General features: G+C 31.5%; 1 protein-coding gene across 1 annotated transcript; it reads left to right on the top strand.

Annotated features, from left to right (window-relative positions):
- The first annotated feature begins 1,402 nt into the window (after positions 1 to 1,402).
- LOC105158483 (uncharacterized) lies at positions 1,403 to 5,985 on the top strand. Its single transcript, XM_011075268.3, has 2 exons — positions 1,403 to 2,189; positions 5,385 to 5,985. Exons 1-2 carry the CDS (start codon positions 1,960 to 1,962, stop codon positions 5,440 to 5,442), a joined length of 288 nt encoding a protein of 95 aa, XP_011073570.1. The 5' UTR covers positions 1,403 to 1,959; the 3' UTR covers positions 5,443 to 5,985.
- Positions 5,986 to 21,812: the final 15,827 nt, after the last annotated feature.

The raw sequence follows: 21,812 nt of genomic DNA, 5'->3' as shown, positions 1-21,812 counted from the left end.
CCAACTCCTTGAGTGCATGTTTTTGTTCATGTAATCTTGACATTTTGATATTTTTATCCTTTATTCTTATAAGATTGTAAAAAAGTTTTATAATTTTTTGATATTTCATAATTTTGATCTTTCAGAGTATAATTATTGTAATAATATGTTAGATATATATTAATATCCGACAGAAATAATTGTAGTTAATTTATTTTTAATTAATAATATTTAATTGCTCTTACTTCAAAAAAAATTACTATATTATTTATGAACACAATTTCTTATTTTGATTTTTATTTACTTTGTTAAAAAGAAATTAAAGTTTAATATTATCAATTCATTGGAAGTAATTTGAAATTTAAAGTTTTCTATAAAATTAAATTCGAGATTTGGAGAATGTTTAGGGTAAGTTGAGAAAAATAAGCTTTTTTACGGTATAAAATGTTACAAGTTTTCATTTAAAAAAATAATAAAGGGCTTCCAACTTATTTTTAACATGTTAACTAATTCCTATAATTTAATAATATTAATTGTAAAATTATCGTTATTAATATCTTATAAGTTTGAAAAATTATATTTTATTCACATGCTTTAAAAGTTCAACTTTAAAATAAAATTTAATATTTTATAAATTTTTAAAGAGAATTTTAGAAGATATTTTAAATAAGTTTAAAACCAAACATTTTTTTTTATGAATCATAACAAATATTTTTTTTTAAAAAAAATATAATTTCTCATCTTCGAAACAAACTTGTCTGTCCCTTTCACTTTTCTTTTCCTCTTGACAAACAATTTTTTTTATTAGTCAATTTAATTTTCTTCTTTTTCATTCAATTAAATGAATAGGGTTAAATACAATTTATCTAGTGTGATATGTACAATGAGGAAAAAAAATTCTGTAAATTTATTTTTAGTAAATTACTCTCCTATGTTCGGAAAATAAAACAAATTATCCCCTATTAATAGTTTAGATAGAGAATAATTTACTTTATTTTTCAAAATATAGAGAATAATTTATTTAATTTTTTTACAAAAATTATTTTACTCATTCCGAATATTACAAGAGATAAATTATATTTTTTTAAATAAATATAATAAATATTTAAATTATAGACACATACCCTCTGTGCTTTCATTGCTAACATCATTAAATGCTTCCGTAATACATACTCAACACATATTGGAATGTTCAATGATAACGAGATTAACTAACTACCGCAGAAAGTGTGAGGAAATTGAAACGTCTTCAGTAATACCCAATGGCTGTTGATAATTTCAGCCGTTGGATTTTTGTCATTCTCATAAAATTTCGGCCATTTTTGGCGACTTGATTACCATGCATTCATTAACAAGGACGATAAAAACAATACGTAAAAATGGCAACAAAGTATTTTAACAATGCTGTAATTTTTTGCACAAAAAGCCTTCACCGGGAAGACAAAAGTAAAAGAACTCTCTCTCTCTCTCTCTCTCTCTCTCAAAATCTAATCCTTTCTATGTGAGGGGTTTGATTTCTCTCTCCAGGCTTCAAATTGTTCCAGATTGCAATTGAAGCAAGTTGTTATGAAATTACTGGGTTTTGGGGAATCCCAGATTACATACATGTTTATACATTCTTGATTTTGTATACTCATAGGGAACTTTAATTTCTTAGCTGAAGAAAATTTTCAATTTCATGGTCCCTTTCTTCTAAATCAATAATGTTTTCAATGCCTACCCATTAAGCTATCAGGAATTTCTGAGCCTGTAAATGATCAACCAGGCTACATATTGATCGCTGCACTGGTCAAGGCCTGCGTTGACCTTTTCCGGGTTTGTAAGAATATCCATTGACTCGTCAAGGTTTAGTTTCAAATTATTGATTTTGATAAATGGGTTTTGAGTGAGGGTGTGGATGCCCATGAAAGATCTTCGCTTTCTCCAGTCTTGACGGCTGTGCATTGAATTTTTGTGAAATTTGAGTGTGTAGTTTTGTAAATGGATACGAACCATAAAGGGGTGAAGATCGACAGAAGTAATAACGGTTTCAGCAATTTGAAGTCTCCAGCGGTTGTAGTGATTGAGGAGAGTGGTAGGGATGATGAGTCCCAGGCGTTGTTGTCTTTCCAAGATGTTGGGTTGTCAAAAGATTCAGAAAAGCGCAAGAGTGTGCAGTGGTTGGATAAGAATGGAGATAAGCTTGCAGAAATCCTGGAGTTTCAACCAAGGTAATTGAGATACTTTTGCTGTTGATGTTGCGTGATTCTGGTCTACCTGTGAAATTTGATTCTCGTTGTTGTGAATTGTTGGTATAAGTTGTTATATTTACTAGTTTTATCTTGATCATTTATGATTGATTTTCTTGTTGAATCCAACTGCGGGATTGAATTAATCGTATGATTTTAGAAAGGTGTGTATTTCCTGAGTTAGAATCCGAAGAACAATGAGATCATTGAATATGGAAGATATCAAGAATGCTAAGTGATGAGCTGTTGGCTGCTTTATTGTCTCCACCTCTTGTTTTCTATTTTTGATTGCTGAATCATATCTTGTTTGAGGTTTCTAGTGTTGTTCCGTAGATCATTTAGTAAATTTATGTAACTGACAAACACTAACTTCAAGAATCCTGTTTGGAAGAATAGGATAGGATCTGTAGCATGTCCTAATTTTAAATCCCACCTTCAAGTATGGATTTCAACAATAGGGTCTTGGACAATAATATATCATTTTAGCTTAACTGTACCCATCGCAAGCGGCACAGCAATAGTTTTCAGCACTGTGACCACAGTTGTCGGGGAGTTTCAATATATGAAAAGGTCAAGGGGCAGAGGATGTTTTTCACTACATACCACCTTATGCTCGCATTATATCTGCAAACTTGAGTAACAGCATTTTTCCATACTTTAAGTAACTCTGAAGCAGATGCATTGTGTTGAATTATAGTCATGTTCCGTTGTTAGATTCTCATGCGTAGGGTAACTTGATGATAGAATCCAGGTTGAAGAGTTTCAGTAAAATATGGTCCAGTTATCTCTTGTATCAGAAAGTATCTGCACGGTTTGAGTTGTTACGATGGTTGTGTGTTTGCTACAGTGCTACTGTTTCTTTTTCATTCTAGATGTAGTATCCTTCTCCCATTGTTATCTAGTCATAACACTCATACAGAGATGTACTAATTTATGTTGATCTCTCATGCATCAGTTTCTGTCAATATTGCTATTTCTACTGTTTCCTTTTATTTCTGATTTGTACTTTCTATGGTTTTACTGAAACATTGTTGAATAGAAAGAATTACCAAAGTATTTGAGAAGATTTGGTTACTTTGGATTGAACTTCTCAAAGCTGGTTGTTGCATCAGTTTGATGTCCCAATTCTTTTGCTGAAAAAATGCGTTATTGCGAGTTTTGAAACATTAGCTACCCTATTATTTTGACACTCTGGAAATGATCCACAATTTTGATACTCTAGATATGGCTTTGGGGGAGTCTGGCAAAGCATTTAGTTCATTTTCGAAGAACTGATTACTTGAAATTTGACTGTATGGGAGCTCGTTTATCTAAAATTTTGTTGTGTGTCTAAACTACAGCTTAGTTTCCCTCATTAGTTGAAAAGCCAATCTACCAATATGAATAAGAAATTAGCTTTACATTCGACTCAGCAGTAAAAAAGTGTAACATCCATGCTGCAAGTAGATATCTACTTGCTCCTTGAATGTTATCATAACATGTTTTTATTTGATCTTGCTTTGGCTTCTGGGATTAGATGAACTTTCAGTTAGCTTGATGCTGTAACAAAGGAGTATAGAAAATGGGAGAATATCCTATTACATCTGATAGGTTCCTGTAGGAAATGCCTGAAACTTGGCAAGTGAGAACGTCAGCCGCAAATGAGAAGGGGAACTCTAAAATTATTTCAAGTATCGTTGAGTACAATTTCTGTTAAATCTTTGAAGGATGGTGTGTGGGGACCTAAGAGTTCATGGCTATTGGGAGGTGCAGCCAAAGGCCTGGCACCCAAGTATTAATCGTCATACTGCAACGAGTAACAATGTTGGTAAGGTTGTGTTTGGACCTTGAATTTGTAAGGAAAGTGGAAAGGAGAGGAACTGAAACTAAATTCCACTACGTGTCCCTTTGGGACAAAAATAAGTTCCACTTACAAATTCATTTGATTGTAGTTGATTATCATGAAAAAGAAACTTATAGTTGTAAATAGAAATAAATCCCTGGAGTATTTATATTCGTATAAACACTTCATTTGCATCTTCCTTCAAAACCAGCAGAGGAAATGCTTTCTTTAGTGTTTTTATCAGCGTAATCCAAGCTCCAAACATCCTTCCTTTGCAGGCATGCATAAAATTTGTTTGATAATGTTTGTAATTCAGAAGCATGTGTGGTTTTTATCCTTAGAATTTGTGACCGCATAAGCTCAGAGTCTCTTTTTTTTATGTATCAACATTTGTCGATTACAAATCAAAATGGTGGGTCTTGCGAACATTCTTTCAAGGCATTCTCATTCTGCCAAAGGAAACATTATTATTTCTAGTTCTATAGACCAATTATTTCTAGCTCCTTTCACCTTAACTACCAAAGAGATCCAATGAATCCTCGGCACAAATTAAATTTCTCAGATCTTCTTTGTAATTGAAATACCTGTAAATATGGTTGCTTTATCACTTCGGCAGTGTCATTAGCTCTATTGAATCCTTGTTCTTGTTTCTTGATTTCCCTTTCTTCCCAAAACTTATACATTATTTCCTAGAGAGGAATTCTACTCAAATGGTTTTTGAGTTCTTCTCAGCATCATTCCTGGGCCCACCCAGCTCCTGACTTGAAGCTGCGAATAGTCACATTCAAACTGTTCTCCATATTCTTTCAGATAATTTATTCCAATCTAAATCTTGCTTCGACAGGTTTGTTATGTTCTTCTATTGACACTTCGGCAGTGTCATTAGCTCTATTGAATCCTTGTTCTTGTTTCTTGATTTCCCTTCCTTCCCAAAACTTATACATTATTTCCTAGAGAGGAATTCTACTCAAATGGTTTTTGAGTTCTTCTCAGCATCATTCCTGGGCCCACCCAGCTCGTGACTTGAAGCTGCGATTCCAATAGTCACATTCAAACTGTTCTCCATATTCTTTCAGATAATTTATTCCAATCTAAATCTTGCTTCGACAGGTTTGTTATGTTCTTCTATTGACTAAAAGATATAAAAACGCTACTTAACGAACTTTTTTCCTGTTTATGTTCTGTATCGAAAGAGAGTTACATTTCATAGAGGTGAAAACTATATTAGCCTAAAGAACTCTTATGACAAATTATTGGAGGTCGGTGAATGTTGTCGACTGCAGAGCATTTTAACTTATATATTTCTACTTGTTATCGTCCTCTCACACATTGTAACATCTTTTTCTGGCTTGCAGTGACGTGAGCGACTCAGACGAAGAAGAGTCAGATTCTTGCATGTGTAGAATAATGTAGATCAGATTCATTTGACTATTTCCTACCAACGGATTTGGTCGATTAGTAAGAGGTTAATGTCTTCATGGGGAAATGAGATTCACAGGATCAATTTCCTCCTTGGATCGACATCCCTACACCTAATGCAGCATCCTCAGCAAGACAAATTTACTGCACAGTACCAGAAACCAAAGAAGTAGACCTCGTCGACAGTTTCAGGAGTCTCATGATTGCCAATATACAATATGAAGTTTTTCTTTTTATCAAATGACGACGATCATAGTGTTTGCCGTTTGATACCAATCAGACAGACGATAACTCGAGATTGTGATATAGTGAAGTCACAGGTAAGTATCTTCACTTCACTTCTCCCACATCTGCACAAAATTGACAGTTTTGTGTATCAAACTTAGTTTGCTTCTCTGAACATATAACTTTTTTTTTTGAAGCAAAAAATACAGATTTTGAACTCCTTGTTGTATCAGTAGAAGATTGATGTTTCTATACGTGTAAAGATTTACGTTTCTCTGTTCTTTTCCAGCTATATAATGCCCATTACATCTATCATCCTCGGCCAGTTATTAAACGTTATGGTTTACCTTCATAGAATCTTGATCAAGCAACATCTCTGGCTTGTAAACTTAGATATAGAATTATCAGTCTAACGACGACATGATCCTCATATTCATACATGAATTCTTTATTGGGATTGTCTTTCCTGATAAGAGAATATTGAGAGAGTAACTTAATCTACCTAAAGCAGATTTACGGCATGTGCTATTGCATCGTCGATCAACGTGTTCCATGTCTCAAAGTTCTGTTTTCAAACTGGTTTTGAGCGTATATATGTCTTCCGTTCATCACCTATATTTCCTATTGCGGGTTTACATGTCTATGCTGTTTGTATCGACTATAAGATTCCAATCCCTGCAGCTCCATTTCTGTAAATCAAGAAGTTGCTCCAGGGTGCTGTTTCTTCCTTCAGGCATTCAGTCAGTGAATACTTCATTACCCACAGAACTCGATTTCCATGGAAAGATGTTCTTGGAGAGGCATTTCATTGTCGCTTTCACTGCTCTAGCCGTTCTTCTACTCATCACTAATCTCAACGTCCTCAAAATCCAAGTCGTTTTGAGCTCACTGTCTGCATAATCATACACATCTGCGGTTTTGAAATAGTTATAAATAGCCCCTTGTTATTTTAAAAAATTATAAATATCGTCTTCTGATGTTTGATAAAATTGTATAATTCTTGAATAAAGGTGTGAAATTATCAACTTTGCGTACTCTTTTTCTTATTTTTTTAAAAAATTGAAAAAAATCAAACGATACAAATGGAAAAATTTGAAAAATTGTTAAAAAGAAAAATATCTCAACTTAATCCATAAAAAAATTCAAAAATTATTGAAAAATAAGTGAAATTATAGTTCGTAGTCCACAAAAGCATTTCAGTTAGTGTACCATAAAAAATTGATCAAAACTTAACGAAAACTAACAGATTGGGCTAATATTAGACGACCACCAAAATTAGGGAGATGTTGGTATTCAAACAACGGCTGATTATTTATATTCTACCAAATCTAGAGGAGTTAGTTGTAATTTACAACTTTATTTTATTTGATATTTATCATTATGTAAAAAAAAAAATTCTGGTATATCCAAATGTTACAAAGAAAATAAGATATAATTACAATTATGACATTAATATATAATGGGTAACACAAGAAACAGTTTGTTAACAATTTCAATTGTAAATAAAAGGTGAATTAAGTTAATATCTTAATATTAGTTAATTCACATAAATTTAAATAATTAATATTAAATATTAAATAATTTAAATTCAAAAATTATATGTCCATACAATACACGAGTTAAAAATTAAAGTAATAGAATAGTATAATAGATATTAGATAAATACTAAAAAATAAAGATTATTTCGTTGACTACCTCAGATATATTTTTTAAAAAAAAATATTGACCAACTTCAGATATATATATATATATATATATAAACCTTGGCCACTCTTCAGAAAAATGGATTCATATACTTTAATTTGATCTATTAGAAATGTATATCTAAGATATAGAGATGTTATTCTAGCTAAAAAGTCTACTTAAATTAAATAGTTAATAATTTGACTTAAAATAGAAACAATTAAGAACAACTTTTTATGTCAAATGTTTTTGTGTATATAATATTATCACTTATTATTAGACCTTTAGGACATGCTTACAGAAGTACATTAGATGGGAAATGGGGTTGTCTACAAGGAAAATGGCAAGCCCCGGAGAAAGTATTTGGGCCCGGTACTACCCTCCTTTAGCTCCATGATTCACATCCTGGCTATGCAGTTGGGATCCTCCTTGCCTTGGCCCCATATTTGTTGTTTTTTACTACCAAAATTGCCATTTCCCTTGACAGAAGGTTCAGAAACCACTCACAACTATCATATTTCTCAACCTCTACATATAAAACAGCAATTGGATAAATGTTGTCATTTGGATTCCTACTAATAGCAAGCAACAACTGCCCTTTGAATAAGTCCTTCAAAAAGCACCCGTCCAACCCAATTAATGATATACACACCTCAACGAAACCATCTCTTATCCCTCTCAGGCAAAAATACATTCTTTCTAGAATACGTGAATTAACTTCTTTGTTCAACTTCATTATTAGGAAGCTCCTAGGATTATGTTTCACTACTGTATGACAGTAATCATAAAGTTTTGCATATTGTTGTTTCACATCACCTCTTTTCAATTCAAGAGCATATCTTTTGGCTCTATACACTTTATAAGTTGAAACTTTAATCTGCAATTCTCTTCTGACTTTGTTCTTTAATGATTGAAGAGACTCATTTGGAATGTTTCTTACAAAGCTTTAAAGTCTTTTACCAATGTACTTGTAATTGGCTTGTTTATTTTTAACTTTATGTGCACAAGTTTGTTATCCCTTAATAGACTTTATCTGAAATGTTGTGGATTTCACGACTGAATATGCCCTCAACTTCCAATTATACTTATTTTTACAAGTTGCAAGTCCCAATCCCTCATCACATCCCTGAATTTGGCTCTTGTCTCAAACTTTATACCCACTGCAAAGTCTACTTCACCCATATTCATCCTCTCATCCCACTCTGGACACCCATCCCCCTCATCATCAGACTCCCTAACAGATTTTAACTCTTCAATCTCACAATCACTAAACCACAGACTATCTCCCTTACTACTCGCCTCACCCTCAACCCCAGTTTGAACCTCTGCATCAACCCCAGTTACCACCTCAGTTTGAACCTCTGCATCAACCCCAATTTCCACCCCTGTCTCATTCCCTACTTCCTTAACATTCCCAGCCTTAGCCCCTGCACCCTCATTCTCAACCTCAACCCCTTCCTCAACATTCCCAGCCTCAGCCTCTATCCCCTCATTCTCGTCCCTTCCTCCACCCCTACACCCTCATTCTCAACCTCAGGCCCTTCTTTAACCCTTTCCTCAACCCCTACACCCTCATTTTCAACCCTTCGTCAACCCCTACAATCTCATTCTAAGCCTCAATCCCTTCCTCATCTCCTACACTCTCAACATTATGCTATAACAGTAGTACATGTTCTTCATAATTAAGAATATTACCACTAGCATCTATAGGAAACAAGGGGCCTATTTTTTCTTCAATGTAAATTGATATAACATTACAACCTTTATAGTCTCTTAAAAACTCTCTAATACCCTCATCCCCTTCTAAAATTTTTATAGACATCTGTAATGTTTGTTGATGAAGTGAATAATAGATTACTACATTACTACCCTTGCCCCTTACTTTAGTGTATATTGCCCCCAACTTTAATAATCTTTCTTTATCAACTTCTGGAAAAAAGACCTCATACCCCCCAACTTACCTAATAGTTGGTGCCCATTGTATAACTCCACCCAAACCACGCAAAAAGTCTGCATGGTGTCCCAAAAGCATTCTTTGTAAATTAATTAAGAAACTAACTTAGCCATAACACATAAAATTAACAATGAATTACTACAGAAATTGTAAATATTTCTATGATTAACCAGAAAAATCTGAACATTTGCAGCAATAAAAAAAAATACAAAACCAAACAATCCGAAACTGTAATAAACAAAATTGGGGGGCAGGGAGAGATGAAAAATGCAGAAAAATTGGAGGTGGGACCAGAATACAAAAAAAAAACATTAAACAACCAATAAACAACAAAATATGCAAAAAAAAAGTAAATAGTAAAAAAAGTAACTATATCAAATGTAAATAAAAATCCTACATATTTTCAAATAAAAACCACAAAACTCTTACAAGAAGCACAACATTTTTCTCAAAACAAATAAAAACTTAACAACTATTCTTCAAGAACACGAATGGCCTCTATGCAGCTTCACCTTCTCCTCGAACACAAACCCCAACTCTACCTACGAATCCTAAACTGATGTTTTTTGTTCTATTTAGAGTAAACAAAAATCAAGTTTTTCGATCAAATCCCTTCGGTTTCGCCCTCCAATCTCAAACCAAAAAATCCTAATTTTTCTACTACAGTAATTTCTCTCTTCTCTTTGTAATTTTTTTTTCTCTCTCTTCGATTTACTTTTTGACTGTAGTAATCAAAAGTTTGTAAATAATTCAAGGGGTATAACGGTCAAACAGGGAAAAATATAACGCCGTCAATGCTAATTTAAGAAAAGGGCAAGTGAGCTAACTAAAATAAAACATGAGGGAGTTTTTAGCCTATTTTGAAAACAAGAGGATGTTTTTTGCTAACTTTTTAAAACACAAGGGGGTTTTATGCATTTTAGCCTATTTTAAATTTCTTCCTCCAGATACCGGAAATAAGACAAACAACTCTGGATTTAATTAGCCTAGGAAAGAGATCGGGTAGTTTTAGAAAGATGTCGAATGATTAGGGTTTATATTTGTTCCAGTTATTATTTGGTTAATAGTCAATATTTATTACAGTTTTAGCTTAATTTTAGCTATATATAGTCAGAATATTTATTATAATTTATTATAATTTTAGCTACGCTCAAAATATTTATTATCATCAATATTTATTATAGTTTTAACTATAGTCAGAATATTTATTATAATTTATCATTGTAATTAATATTTTGAAAGTTGTAGTGTATTTACATGCCCCACATATACTAACCAAGAATTTTGAAGGGTCCCTAATCCACCACGTTTGCCAAATTCCATCTGCACATTATTCACCCAAATCAAACACAACTCCATCTGCCCCACATCCAACTTGCATTCAACTTATTTCCAATTCAATTTAAAAAAAAAAATTTATGTGAAATTTTTGAATGAAAAATTAAAAAAAAATAGAAAAGAGATAAAAATTTATATAATTTCAACTTCTTTAGTTGAAGGAGCAGTTTAATAATCCATCCATCTTAAGTTTTAAGGGTAAATTCCAGCTATTTTTTTTTTAAGATTTAATATAACTATGAAAACCTTTTTGTTGTTTTAAAAATTATAAAGATTTCCCTTAAATGAAAATTAATACGTAGCATATAAACGGTGAAGTGGAAATTATTGCTTTATCCTGGTTGGATTTTTTTTTGAGAAAAATATAAAAGAATTTGAAAGTGCGGAAAAAAAAATAATTCATAGAACATATTAGTCCATAAAAATATTTAAAAAATTCTAAAAAATATATAAAAATTTAATTCGCAATCCAAAAGCGTATTGTTTTGTCAGTTTACTATAAAAAATTGGATGAAAACTGAACGAAAGCTGATGGAATTGGCTCATTTGTTAACCGAAAGTTAAAACATGGAGTATTTATAATTTTTTAAACAATAAGAAGGTATTTATAATTATGTCAAATTTGAGCCAATGCAGCAATAAAATACTTAAAATTATTTTTATTATGCATGAATAATTATATTAAATATCAAATAATTTAAGGAAGAGAGTATAGTGCAAGTAAATAAAGGCAGTATTGATGGGACTACTTGTATTTGATATGCGAAAGCCACCATGTGAAAGCTCAAACAAATTGAACTTTTCGGTAAAGTTAAAAATGGTATGATGTCCCTCAAAGACTAGTGATAGAGATCACGTGGATGTCGGAAAGTAAATTTGAGAAGTTATGATTTTAGAGACCTGTGAGTTTGAATCCTACCAATATATAAGATATTGTTATATTGTATTAGTATGTGTTTGTATTTCTATTATAGTCGTAAGTGTCGCTTAGATATAATATATTTTATATTTGTTGATCAAGATATAATTGTCATAGTTATTTTTATTAGCTATATATATTCAATATTAATGATTGTAATCGATATATTTCGACTAATAATAGTTAATCGTTTTCACTTAAAAAGAATTGATTTATAAGTTTGGTTGAAAAAATTGTGGAATAAGATAAAGGTAAATTTAATATAATTGCAAGTATTGTTTATTTATTGTTTGAAAAATTATAAATATACTTCTAAAATTATGAAATACCTTAACAAATATCCCCTGTGACAACTCATCATAGAGGGTATTTGTTAGGATATACGTACTTTTAAGGGGGTATTCGTAATTTATCAAATAATAAAGAGATATTGTAGTTAAAGGAAATCTTGGGAGAGTCTATTGTAAATTATCCTAAGAGGGTGTCTGACTGAATTTATTTAAAAAAACTTATATAGCCTTCGATATTTTATAAGATGTTCCTAAAACTTATAATATTTTTATTTTAAAATTTTTTTTTAGAGTATACAAATTTTAACCTTTATCCGAAAGTAATTTTTATAAAATTTTAGAGTTAATTATACTGAGACCCCATCTGAAAATGCGAACATTTAGTATAAGTGTCTTAGAAAATAGTCATTGATTAATCGAACGTTTATTGTGTGTTTTTTATTATATGCATATAGTGTAAGGATAATTTTATCTAAAAATTTAATAAAAAAGATGAATATTATACTTATTAGTTTAAAGGAATAAATAATATATTTCATATAGTTAAAGAATTAATCTGTATTCAAATTTATTTTTTATAGTTTAAAAAAAATACATCATAATTAAAATATATTGATTTTGAGATATGGGACGAAAAATTCTATTTTCGATTTGAATTTAAATAAACTACAAGCCGATTTAGATATCTGCTAACCAAGAATGTCGAAAGGTACATAATCTACCACGTTGATTTAAATTACAACCATAGAATCATAGATGTCGGATGGATGTGGATTTGTTATTCAAATATACTCAAATCATATTTAATTAATTAATCTTGGTGATAGAAAGACAATTTTGTGGTAATCTATGAAATAAATAGTAATAATCACATCAATTTATCATATAGAAATTTTAGCAATATTGACAAGTCAAGACTATACAGACGAGATCTATAATTCGACATGTCTAAGCACGTGCCCCTTTTTTCAAAAGTGATTCATTACATTTTGTCATTCGAATTATGATTATTTTTATATTTTGCTATCTAAATTTTTTCGTATTAATTTATCATCTCAATTTTATAAAATTTTGCACTTTGTCATTTAAAAATATTTTTCAACACAGTTTTTTATTAAAAAAGCATCACATTGCGCACATGTGATATTTAAAGATTTGTGATGTAATATTTTTTACATATGCACAATATGTGATATTTGTTCGGTAGAATAATTGATTTTCAAACAAATTTTTTATCGAAAAAATATCACATGCAGTCACATGTGATATTTAAAGGTTCGGCAGAAAAATCAACAAAGAGATAGTCATATATGGCAAATCGTAAATTTCGTAAAGTTAAGATGTAAGTTGATACCAAAAAAGTTTTCGATAGTAAAATATAAAACCAAATATAGTTTGAATGACAAAATATAATTTATCCTTTAAAACATCAAAGAATTAATAATTACATGTTTAGCACATGAATTTTTCATTAAAATAATAGCAACAATAAAAGAATTAATTGATTTTTTCTTATAGTTTAAAGGATTATGAATAAGAGTCGTATAATTAACAAGGATAATTATACCCCTCTCCCCTGGGGTATGGTGTAATTACACTTTACACCTCTTGTGGTTTGTAAAATTACATTCAGCTAGAACTTCTTCTTTGGCTGTGGGATATTTTAGGAGTATCATCGGATGGTGAAGCAATTTGTTGTGGTTGATGGGTTATGGCCTCCTTGATAATATGTAACCCGATGTTCGAATCTATCCACCAATTGACTATACCGTTCAATATTTAGTGGTTTAGATTGATACAGAGCTTCAAGGGCATTCAGCTCTTCTGCCTGAAGATTATATAAAAATAATGAATGTTGTGTTGTAAAAATATATTTAAAATAAAATATGTGATATTATATAACAATGTACCACAACTTGCAACATAGGTGCATCTCCAGATTGGTACCCGCTTTCCACATGTCTATCAGTAGATGATGACACGAACATTTCCAATAACCTTGTTCTGTTTCTCTTTTATTGAAAATGGGTGGTCTTTGTACAATCGGTGTCATATCGTTTTTGCCCATCTAGTGATGTATCGTATGTGCTGCAGGTGCCAATCTGTGCCTGTATGATTTTTTTCTGGAGATATGATGGAGGATCATATCTCGAGTATCCGTCGCTTTTGGAATATTTTGCCTCATCCCGAATCAGTGAAGAACCCGTTCCGGACGATGCATTCCCACTATTGCATAGAATACTAATGGACATGATGTTCTCCATAGCTGGGGGTTCAAATCAGCAGCGCAAGCCATAATGACATCTGAGTCCATTTCATAGGGCTGCCAGATGAATTGCAATAAATAAAATGATGTAGATTAATGCGCATTTAATTCACGGTATAAATGTACGTATAATATTAAATACAATTCACGATATAAATGTGTGCTTTAAACCAACTAATGAAGCTTCAACTCATTCAGGGTGAAAATTTTGAAATACTTATTTGAATTCTTTCCTTGTTTCGTCGGTTTTAGCTTCTCGCATTGAAGTATTTGTGTATTTTGGTGGTGAATTATCTAGCGTGGCTGGTCATTGAAAGTGTATTTTGATCAGATGGTGGTGTATTTTGATCAGATGCACATTGCGGCAATGAGGATACAATGTTCATCCACTTACGCTCAGTTTCTATCAAAGATTTGTCAAAAAATTGGTGTTGATAGCAACGAATACTCATTGAAAGTATCTGCGAAACATTCATGAAAATAACTCGGTCGAATCAAAGAAACACTCAAACAAATCAAAGATGACGACACGTTATCATTTTTCATGGATCCTGTGGGTAGATTCCTACTCATGGAAATTTATGTCGAATCACAACAAATCGATCACGAGGATACTCCACAAATGGGCCGATAGTGGGGAGCTGTCAACAAAACTATGAGTCAACAGTGGGGAGAAGCTAACCCACAGATGAGTCAACAATAGGGGGAATACATAGCGCTTTTAGCAACCCCAGGATTCCTTTCATGTTCTAACATGGACAATTTGACAGGTACGTATTACACTAATTTTGGAGCAGGTACTTCGAATACCGATTTTGGCGCAGGCACCTCTAATTATGACACAGAGTATTATACTCCCAATATGGTGATTGTTACGCAAGGGCTTGAAAATATTGAAATCAATTGCACAGAGCCTACCCACTCACATACTCCCGACATCTCCATTTTTATACCAAATGATGCTGAGGCAGAAGACCCTGTCGGAAATTGTACACTCCATGAGGCTGAGCCAGAAGACCTTTTTGCGGACACTTTTGCTTATAATTCAGAGGATCCTTCTGAACCAGATAAAGTGGAATGTCCAATTCTACCCGAGGATGGACCACACAATGTTAACATAAATGTTGTGGCTGAAACATTTGCAAAAGGTACATCATCTTCTGAACCAGCTATGCCACACCGAACTACTCAGCAAATATTTTACCGTTCTATACCATTTTTTGAACAAACATTCTTGAAAGTACCCGTGGATTCCATTGATGTATCGATCATGAAGTATGCAAAATTTTATGACAAAAATGAAGGCAAACTTGATGCCAGAATACTTTTCAAAAATAAAGAAGTTTCAATCGAGGCGGTGAAAGATCACTCGATATAACATGCACGTAGCGAGTATCTTGTAACTAAAAGTTTAAAGGTCAAGTGGAAAGTGGTCTGTAAGCAGCACAATCCAAGTATATATATATTTGTATAAGCATAAACATACATCATTAGTCGATTTATTCATATTTATGTCTTTCAGATATGTCGTGTAGATGGAAGCTATGAGGGGTTCTAAAATAAAAAATTAAAAGGTGGACAATAACCAAATATGGGGGACCATACATGTATATTGACTGATGTGACCACCGAATATGGTAATTTAGATGGGGTTTATGTTGTTTATTGACTTTTAGATCAGGTGAAATGCAACCTCGCATACGGAATAAAACATATTATCAAACTGTGAAAGACCACACAGGGTACGATATACCATACCAAAAGGCATGGTACAGTTTAAAGATGGTACGTGAAATTGTTTACGACACGTGAAATTATTTACGGCACATGAGAGAACTCAGTTCGAAAGCTACCCAAATACATGGGAGCTCTCCAAAAATATAATCTAGGAACTATTGTTGAATGGGAACACAAACCCTTTCAACCGTCAACTGGTCCATATGTGCTAAAATATATCTTTTTGGTGTTCAAACCGTGTACAAAGGATTCCAGCACTGTCGCAAACTTAAATATGACCCATTTATACACAAAGTACAAGCACAAAATGTTGATTGCTGCTGCCGTTGATGGAAATCAACAGGTACGCCCGCCCTCTTGCTTTTGCAATTGTCTGAATAATCATATTCATTTTGGAAGTGGTTTCTTAGACAATTGAGCAGACATGTTATACGGGGGCGACGTGGGATGTACCTTATTTCTGACCGTCATCCTGGTATCATTAAAGCAGTACGTGAAAGTTCAGATTTTGTGCCACCTAACAGCATGCATCGGTATTACTTGTGGTATGTGTATTCTAATTACAACAGCCATTTCAAAAACGTTGTGTTAAAAGATCTTTATTGGAGAGCTAGCTCTGAATATCAACCCAGAAAATTCAATCAAATTATGGAAGAGATAAAGAGCCAAAAGCTAGCTGCGTTTGAATTCTTAGACCAGATTAATAAGGAAAAATGGACAGTATCTCATGATGGTGGATGGCGATGCAGTATTTTGACGATAAACATGTCAGAAGCATTAATGGAGTATTCAAAGGGGGGGCGCCGCCTACCGTTGACAACAATAGTTGAGATGACGCTTCAACGAACTGTTCATTATTTTCGTGAGAGGTTAGCGAAAAGTAGTGAAATGTTGGCCAACAACCAACTGTGGACGTATTTTGCATATAAGATGTTCACACATTGGCAACAAAATTCTGTTGAGTGTACAGTCACCAAATACCATCAGTTCCAATTGTCCGTTTTGGTTGTTACAAGACGTCAGAATGGACATGGACTCAATACCCATGTTATCAAAATTGCAAATCGAGAATGTTCTTGCTGCAAGTGGACTCAATTTTGTATTCCTTGCAGTCACGCTTAAAAGGTATGCGTTGTATACATGATTAATGCTGCATCAATGGTGAAGGATTATTATGATTTAATGGCTTACAAGTATACATATTCCAAGTCATTCGAACCTGTGCATTCCGAAGATTATTGGGATGACCCAGAATTTGAGTTGGTCCACGACACTACTATTCGTATCTCTTCACGAACTGGTTGAAACCAAACATCACGTATTCATAACGAGATAGATTGGGGCAAACGCGTGAAAGGCAACAAGCCCGACAAAGAGATTCTTCTACACAATCAAATGTGCCGGTGCGGGGTTGTCAACAATAATTGTATAGTTTATTGTATTTTTTACAATTGTACAAATAAATATACACTATTAGGGGAGTGTTGAACGAAGTACACGATTAAAAGTTTATGTAATCCTTTTCTACTAATATCAAATATTTTCTTTATCAAAATTCTAATAAAAATGGGTCAGTTATAAATAAAAAAATTCTTGTAGGAGGTGTAAATTTTTAAACTTTTTAATAAAATTTTATATTTTAAATTAATTCAAAATATTACGTCAAAAAATACTATTAAAAATAAATCAAATAATATAAAAAATTATATCTGTATTCAAATTAAAAATTTGACCTAGACGACAATCGCACGTTATGTTTGACATAATACATTTGTACGTATATGAACAGTGTATTCATCAAGTGCACCAACTACCAAGTACAGTGACCCCATGCCCTATTATTAACTTTATGTACCAGAGAGTGAGAGCCGTGGCCTCTCCCACTGCCTTCCATATATAATAAATTAACTGTTACGGAAAGTCGTCTTTGTCTGTCAATTATAATAAATTAATTTTTACTATAAATAATTATTTATATTTTAAAATATATTATAAATAACAATAAAATATATAAATCAATACCGTATATTATTTTTAAAAAAATAAATAATTAAATAATTAAAAATAAAATAATTTATGGATATTATTGACCCCAAAAAATTTGCTTTTCTTGGTTTACAAGCTGATGTTTGTGAGCGAAATTTTCGTATTAGTATAATATATAGATTAAAGGAAGAATTTGAGTAGGGGTGGTTCAAAATACATAAGGATATTTTTAATAATTTAAAAAATTGGTGTCGCAGTGTAAGTAACCACTATTTATGAATAAAAATAGGATTTTTTTTTTTATATAATGTAGATTAGAGTAGTGGAACGTGGCCTTGCGGCGTATAATAAATTATTTTTTATATTTTAAAATATATTATTAATAAAAATATAATATGTAATTAATAAATTCAATTTTAAAAGATAAAAAATAAAAAAAATCAACTTAAAAGATAATCGACGCAATAAAGAATTGATACCAGGTGTTAAAATAACGTAGAATTATTTTTATTAAGAAAATAATAAAAATTAACTTTTAGAATAATCTAATTAAAGGTAAAATTATTATATACAAAAATTAGTAAGATGATGTGACTAATCAATGGTTGTGATTGTAGAATTCTTTCTCTTTTTAGATTAGTATAAATATTAAAAGATTAATTGTTCCTTCATATTAAAATTTACCATTGCTTTATAACCTTAATCACAAAAATCGTCTCATATTTTTTTTAATACATTAATTATCAATACATAGTTTATCTAAATTAAATTAAAATTCGACACTTTCTACGATATATATTATATTGATAACGATGATTATATATACATGTAAAATAAATACTGATATATAATTTCGATTTCAAGTAACAATAAGCTTAAAATGGGAGTAAATTTAATCTTTGAGTACATGTAATTGCTCGAAATTAATTCTCTACACTGAATAGTTAATTTAACATGAGTCGGAAAGTTGAATGATATTTTTGGTATTATAATTTAACAATGTCAACAAGCTAGATTTTGTAAGATTTGAGATCCACTCGACCCTCTTATTTTTTTTTTACCAACATGGGAATTATTTTTTAATTTTTATTTAATTTTATTGTTAACATCAATAAATTCAGTGAATTTTGATCAATTAAGAACTTATTTATTAGACAAAAATAAATATTAAAAGTGTTAGACGTAATTTCTCAAATTACGTAAAAAATAATATTTTAAAGCCAAAAAAGTTGTCTGCATTCTCTGCCTGGTTAGTCCCTGAAGCGTCACCATCCTGCTCAAAAGTACACAAAGCGCACACATTGGTCACATTCTTACGTGAAGTTGCAAGAACTCATTGCAATTTAGATTGGTGAAGAAATCGTACATCATGTTTTATTTATGTGCTCCAATAATTTGCAAATAAGACCAAACTTTTGTCCAATCCTTAAAGTTTTAAACTTTAATGCGTCGACATTTTAAAAAATTATTTACGTAATATGTGTTTTTAATGATTAAACTAAAAAAGACAAAAAACATCGATATGATATGACATCATGATGGCTGATAGCATGTCCAATACGTTTCGGACATATATGTTGTAGCACCCCATTTGTTATAAGGGCTATATTTATCCTAAACGTTATACTTATAGTAACCCCTGTGTTTATATATATACATTTGCACATAATCATCTAATCAATTTGCATACGTAATCCCAACGTCATAATAGGTATTATCAACTCACAACATCATATATATACATATCAAACACCACAAGTAATTTTCATGCTTACGTTCCCTCTATACAACAAAATATAATTTGTACTCTAACTGACAACGAGGAGAAAATAACATACTGGCCCGACCTGCCTGAGTATATAATTTAGGGTATATAATCCTGCCTGAGTATATAATCCCAACGTCATAATAGGTATTATCAACTCACAACATCATATATATACATATCAAACACCACAAGTAATTTTCATGCTTACGTTCCCTCTATACAACAAAATATAATTTGTACTCTAACTGACAACGAGGAGAAAATAACATACTGGCCCGACCTGCCTGAGTATAGCGCGTAGACCTATTCTTCAATAGTCAAACAGGTCTTCAATAGTCAAACACCTCAAAGTCTATTCCTGAAAGAAAATGTCAGCAGAGGGATGAGCTTGCCACTCAGTAAGCAAATAACCAGCCTTATCTATATATGCATGTCAAACACAGCCCAAACAAGATAATCAAGCAGCACGAATAGAATACAATCAATTTAATTCCAACATAGTCAACTTTATTACACCACATGACTATCTCATAATAAGACAACCAACCAAACTCCATTTTTCCTAGTTTGCTCACCAGAAGGTGATATTGTGTTTTTCCCGCCAACTCAATCTCACCGTTACATAAATTCAAGTGAACCCCCTTGACAGCCGGTTCATCAATCTCATTTCGCACATAGCATTTTCTTTTCACACATAGCATTTTTTTTTTTTGCACATAGCACTTTCTTTTCGCACATAGCACTTTCATATCACCTTATAGGCTTTTCAACACATCAAGGGGTATTCACACCACAATTATATTCAATTTCCACCATTCCCTCATTTCCACATATCACCATTCTTGTAAGCAACTAGTAAAGTAAAACCATATATCAATACATTCTCATTTTCAGACACCACAACATAACATACAACAAACATGATATTTCAATGTACTTTCTCATTCCACATACACAATATCGTCAATCAAATCAGATCATCCATCACTCATATATTTTTAGATAAATCAACATCAGCATGAACCACAAATTCAGATAACAGTAAAATCACAAATAAAGATACATATATAGATAATACTAATTATTTACTTACCTCGACCTTACAACGCCTTTATCTATTCAATAGGTAGTGGTTCGGTCTTTTCACTCCACTCCCGTATCCTATAATGAGTTATACCACATACAATTAATATATCGAGAATATCGTAATTTCTTTTAAATATAATGTTGACTATCATTTGTACAATTTCTAATAATTCCTTAATATTTCATTTCTATCGAAATACAAATCTTCATTTTTCCTCTTTATTAACATACCATTTATTAAATATAATTCTCGGAATATTTCTATGAATTTTCTATCAATTTCTATACTCTTTAATTAAACAATAATACATATAATTGCGTATTTGGTTAACAATTCCGATGGAATTATATAAATTGGCTATGCAACATTCAAATCTAATAAATTTAACAATCTAATTGACCAATGATATTATTTTTATATCTAATTTGATATTTAATTCGACACTATTTTAAATAGCCAAACTCGTAAAATACTCCGATTAAATAGTACATCGCTTAGTATAAACAATATTTAATAAATGGATTAATTAAATAATATAATTATATAAATTATTAAAAATTAAAATTCAACATCCATACCTCTATTTTCCGAAATGTGTGTGTGCGTTACTGTGTATGTATGAGTGTGTGTGCGTTACTGTGTGTGTATGAGTGTGTGTGAATTTGTGTATTATGTGTATGTGTGTAGTGTATGTATTTTAAAATAAAATTGGGTGAAGAGGGAGGCCCCACCGCCTCCATTTCAAACTCTCTCTCTCCTCACTTATTACACACATAAATATATATACTATTTATATATATAAAGTATTATTATTATTATATATAGTTAATTAAACTTTTCTTATAATACCAATCACATCCTTTCTAATTTTCTTAATTACTATAATTTGTTCTCAAATATTATAACGAGTTCCAATTTAACCCGTTCAAGTTTTATTATATTTCAATTAGGGGACATAATTTATTTACTAATTAACTAAATTTTATAAAAATTACCAATTAATTCCCCAATTAGATATTATAATATTTGGGGCGTCACATATGTAGTTTTTTTTATGGTATATTTTGTAACTTTAAAGGTGATGAAATTTTAAGAAATATTTCTAAAATTA

Source organism: Sesamum indicum, linkage group LG3, assembly GCF_026168435.1.
Source record: "Sesamum indicum cultivar Baizhima isolate 11 linkage group LG3, ASM2616843v1, whole genome shotgun sequence".
Lineage (NCBI taxonomy): Eukaryota > Viridiplantae > Streptophyta > Magnoliopsida > Lamiales > Pedaliaceae > Sesamum > Sesamum indicum.
This window is presented reverse-complemented; position numbering and strand designations above follow the sequence as displayed.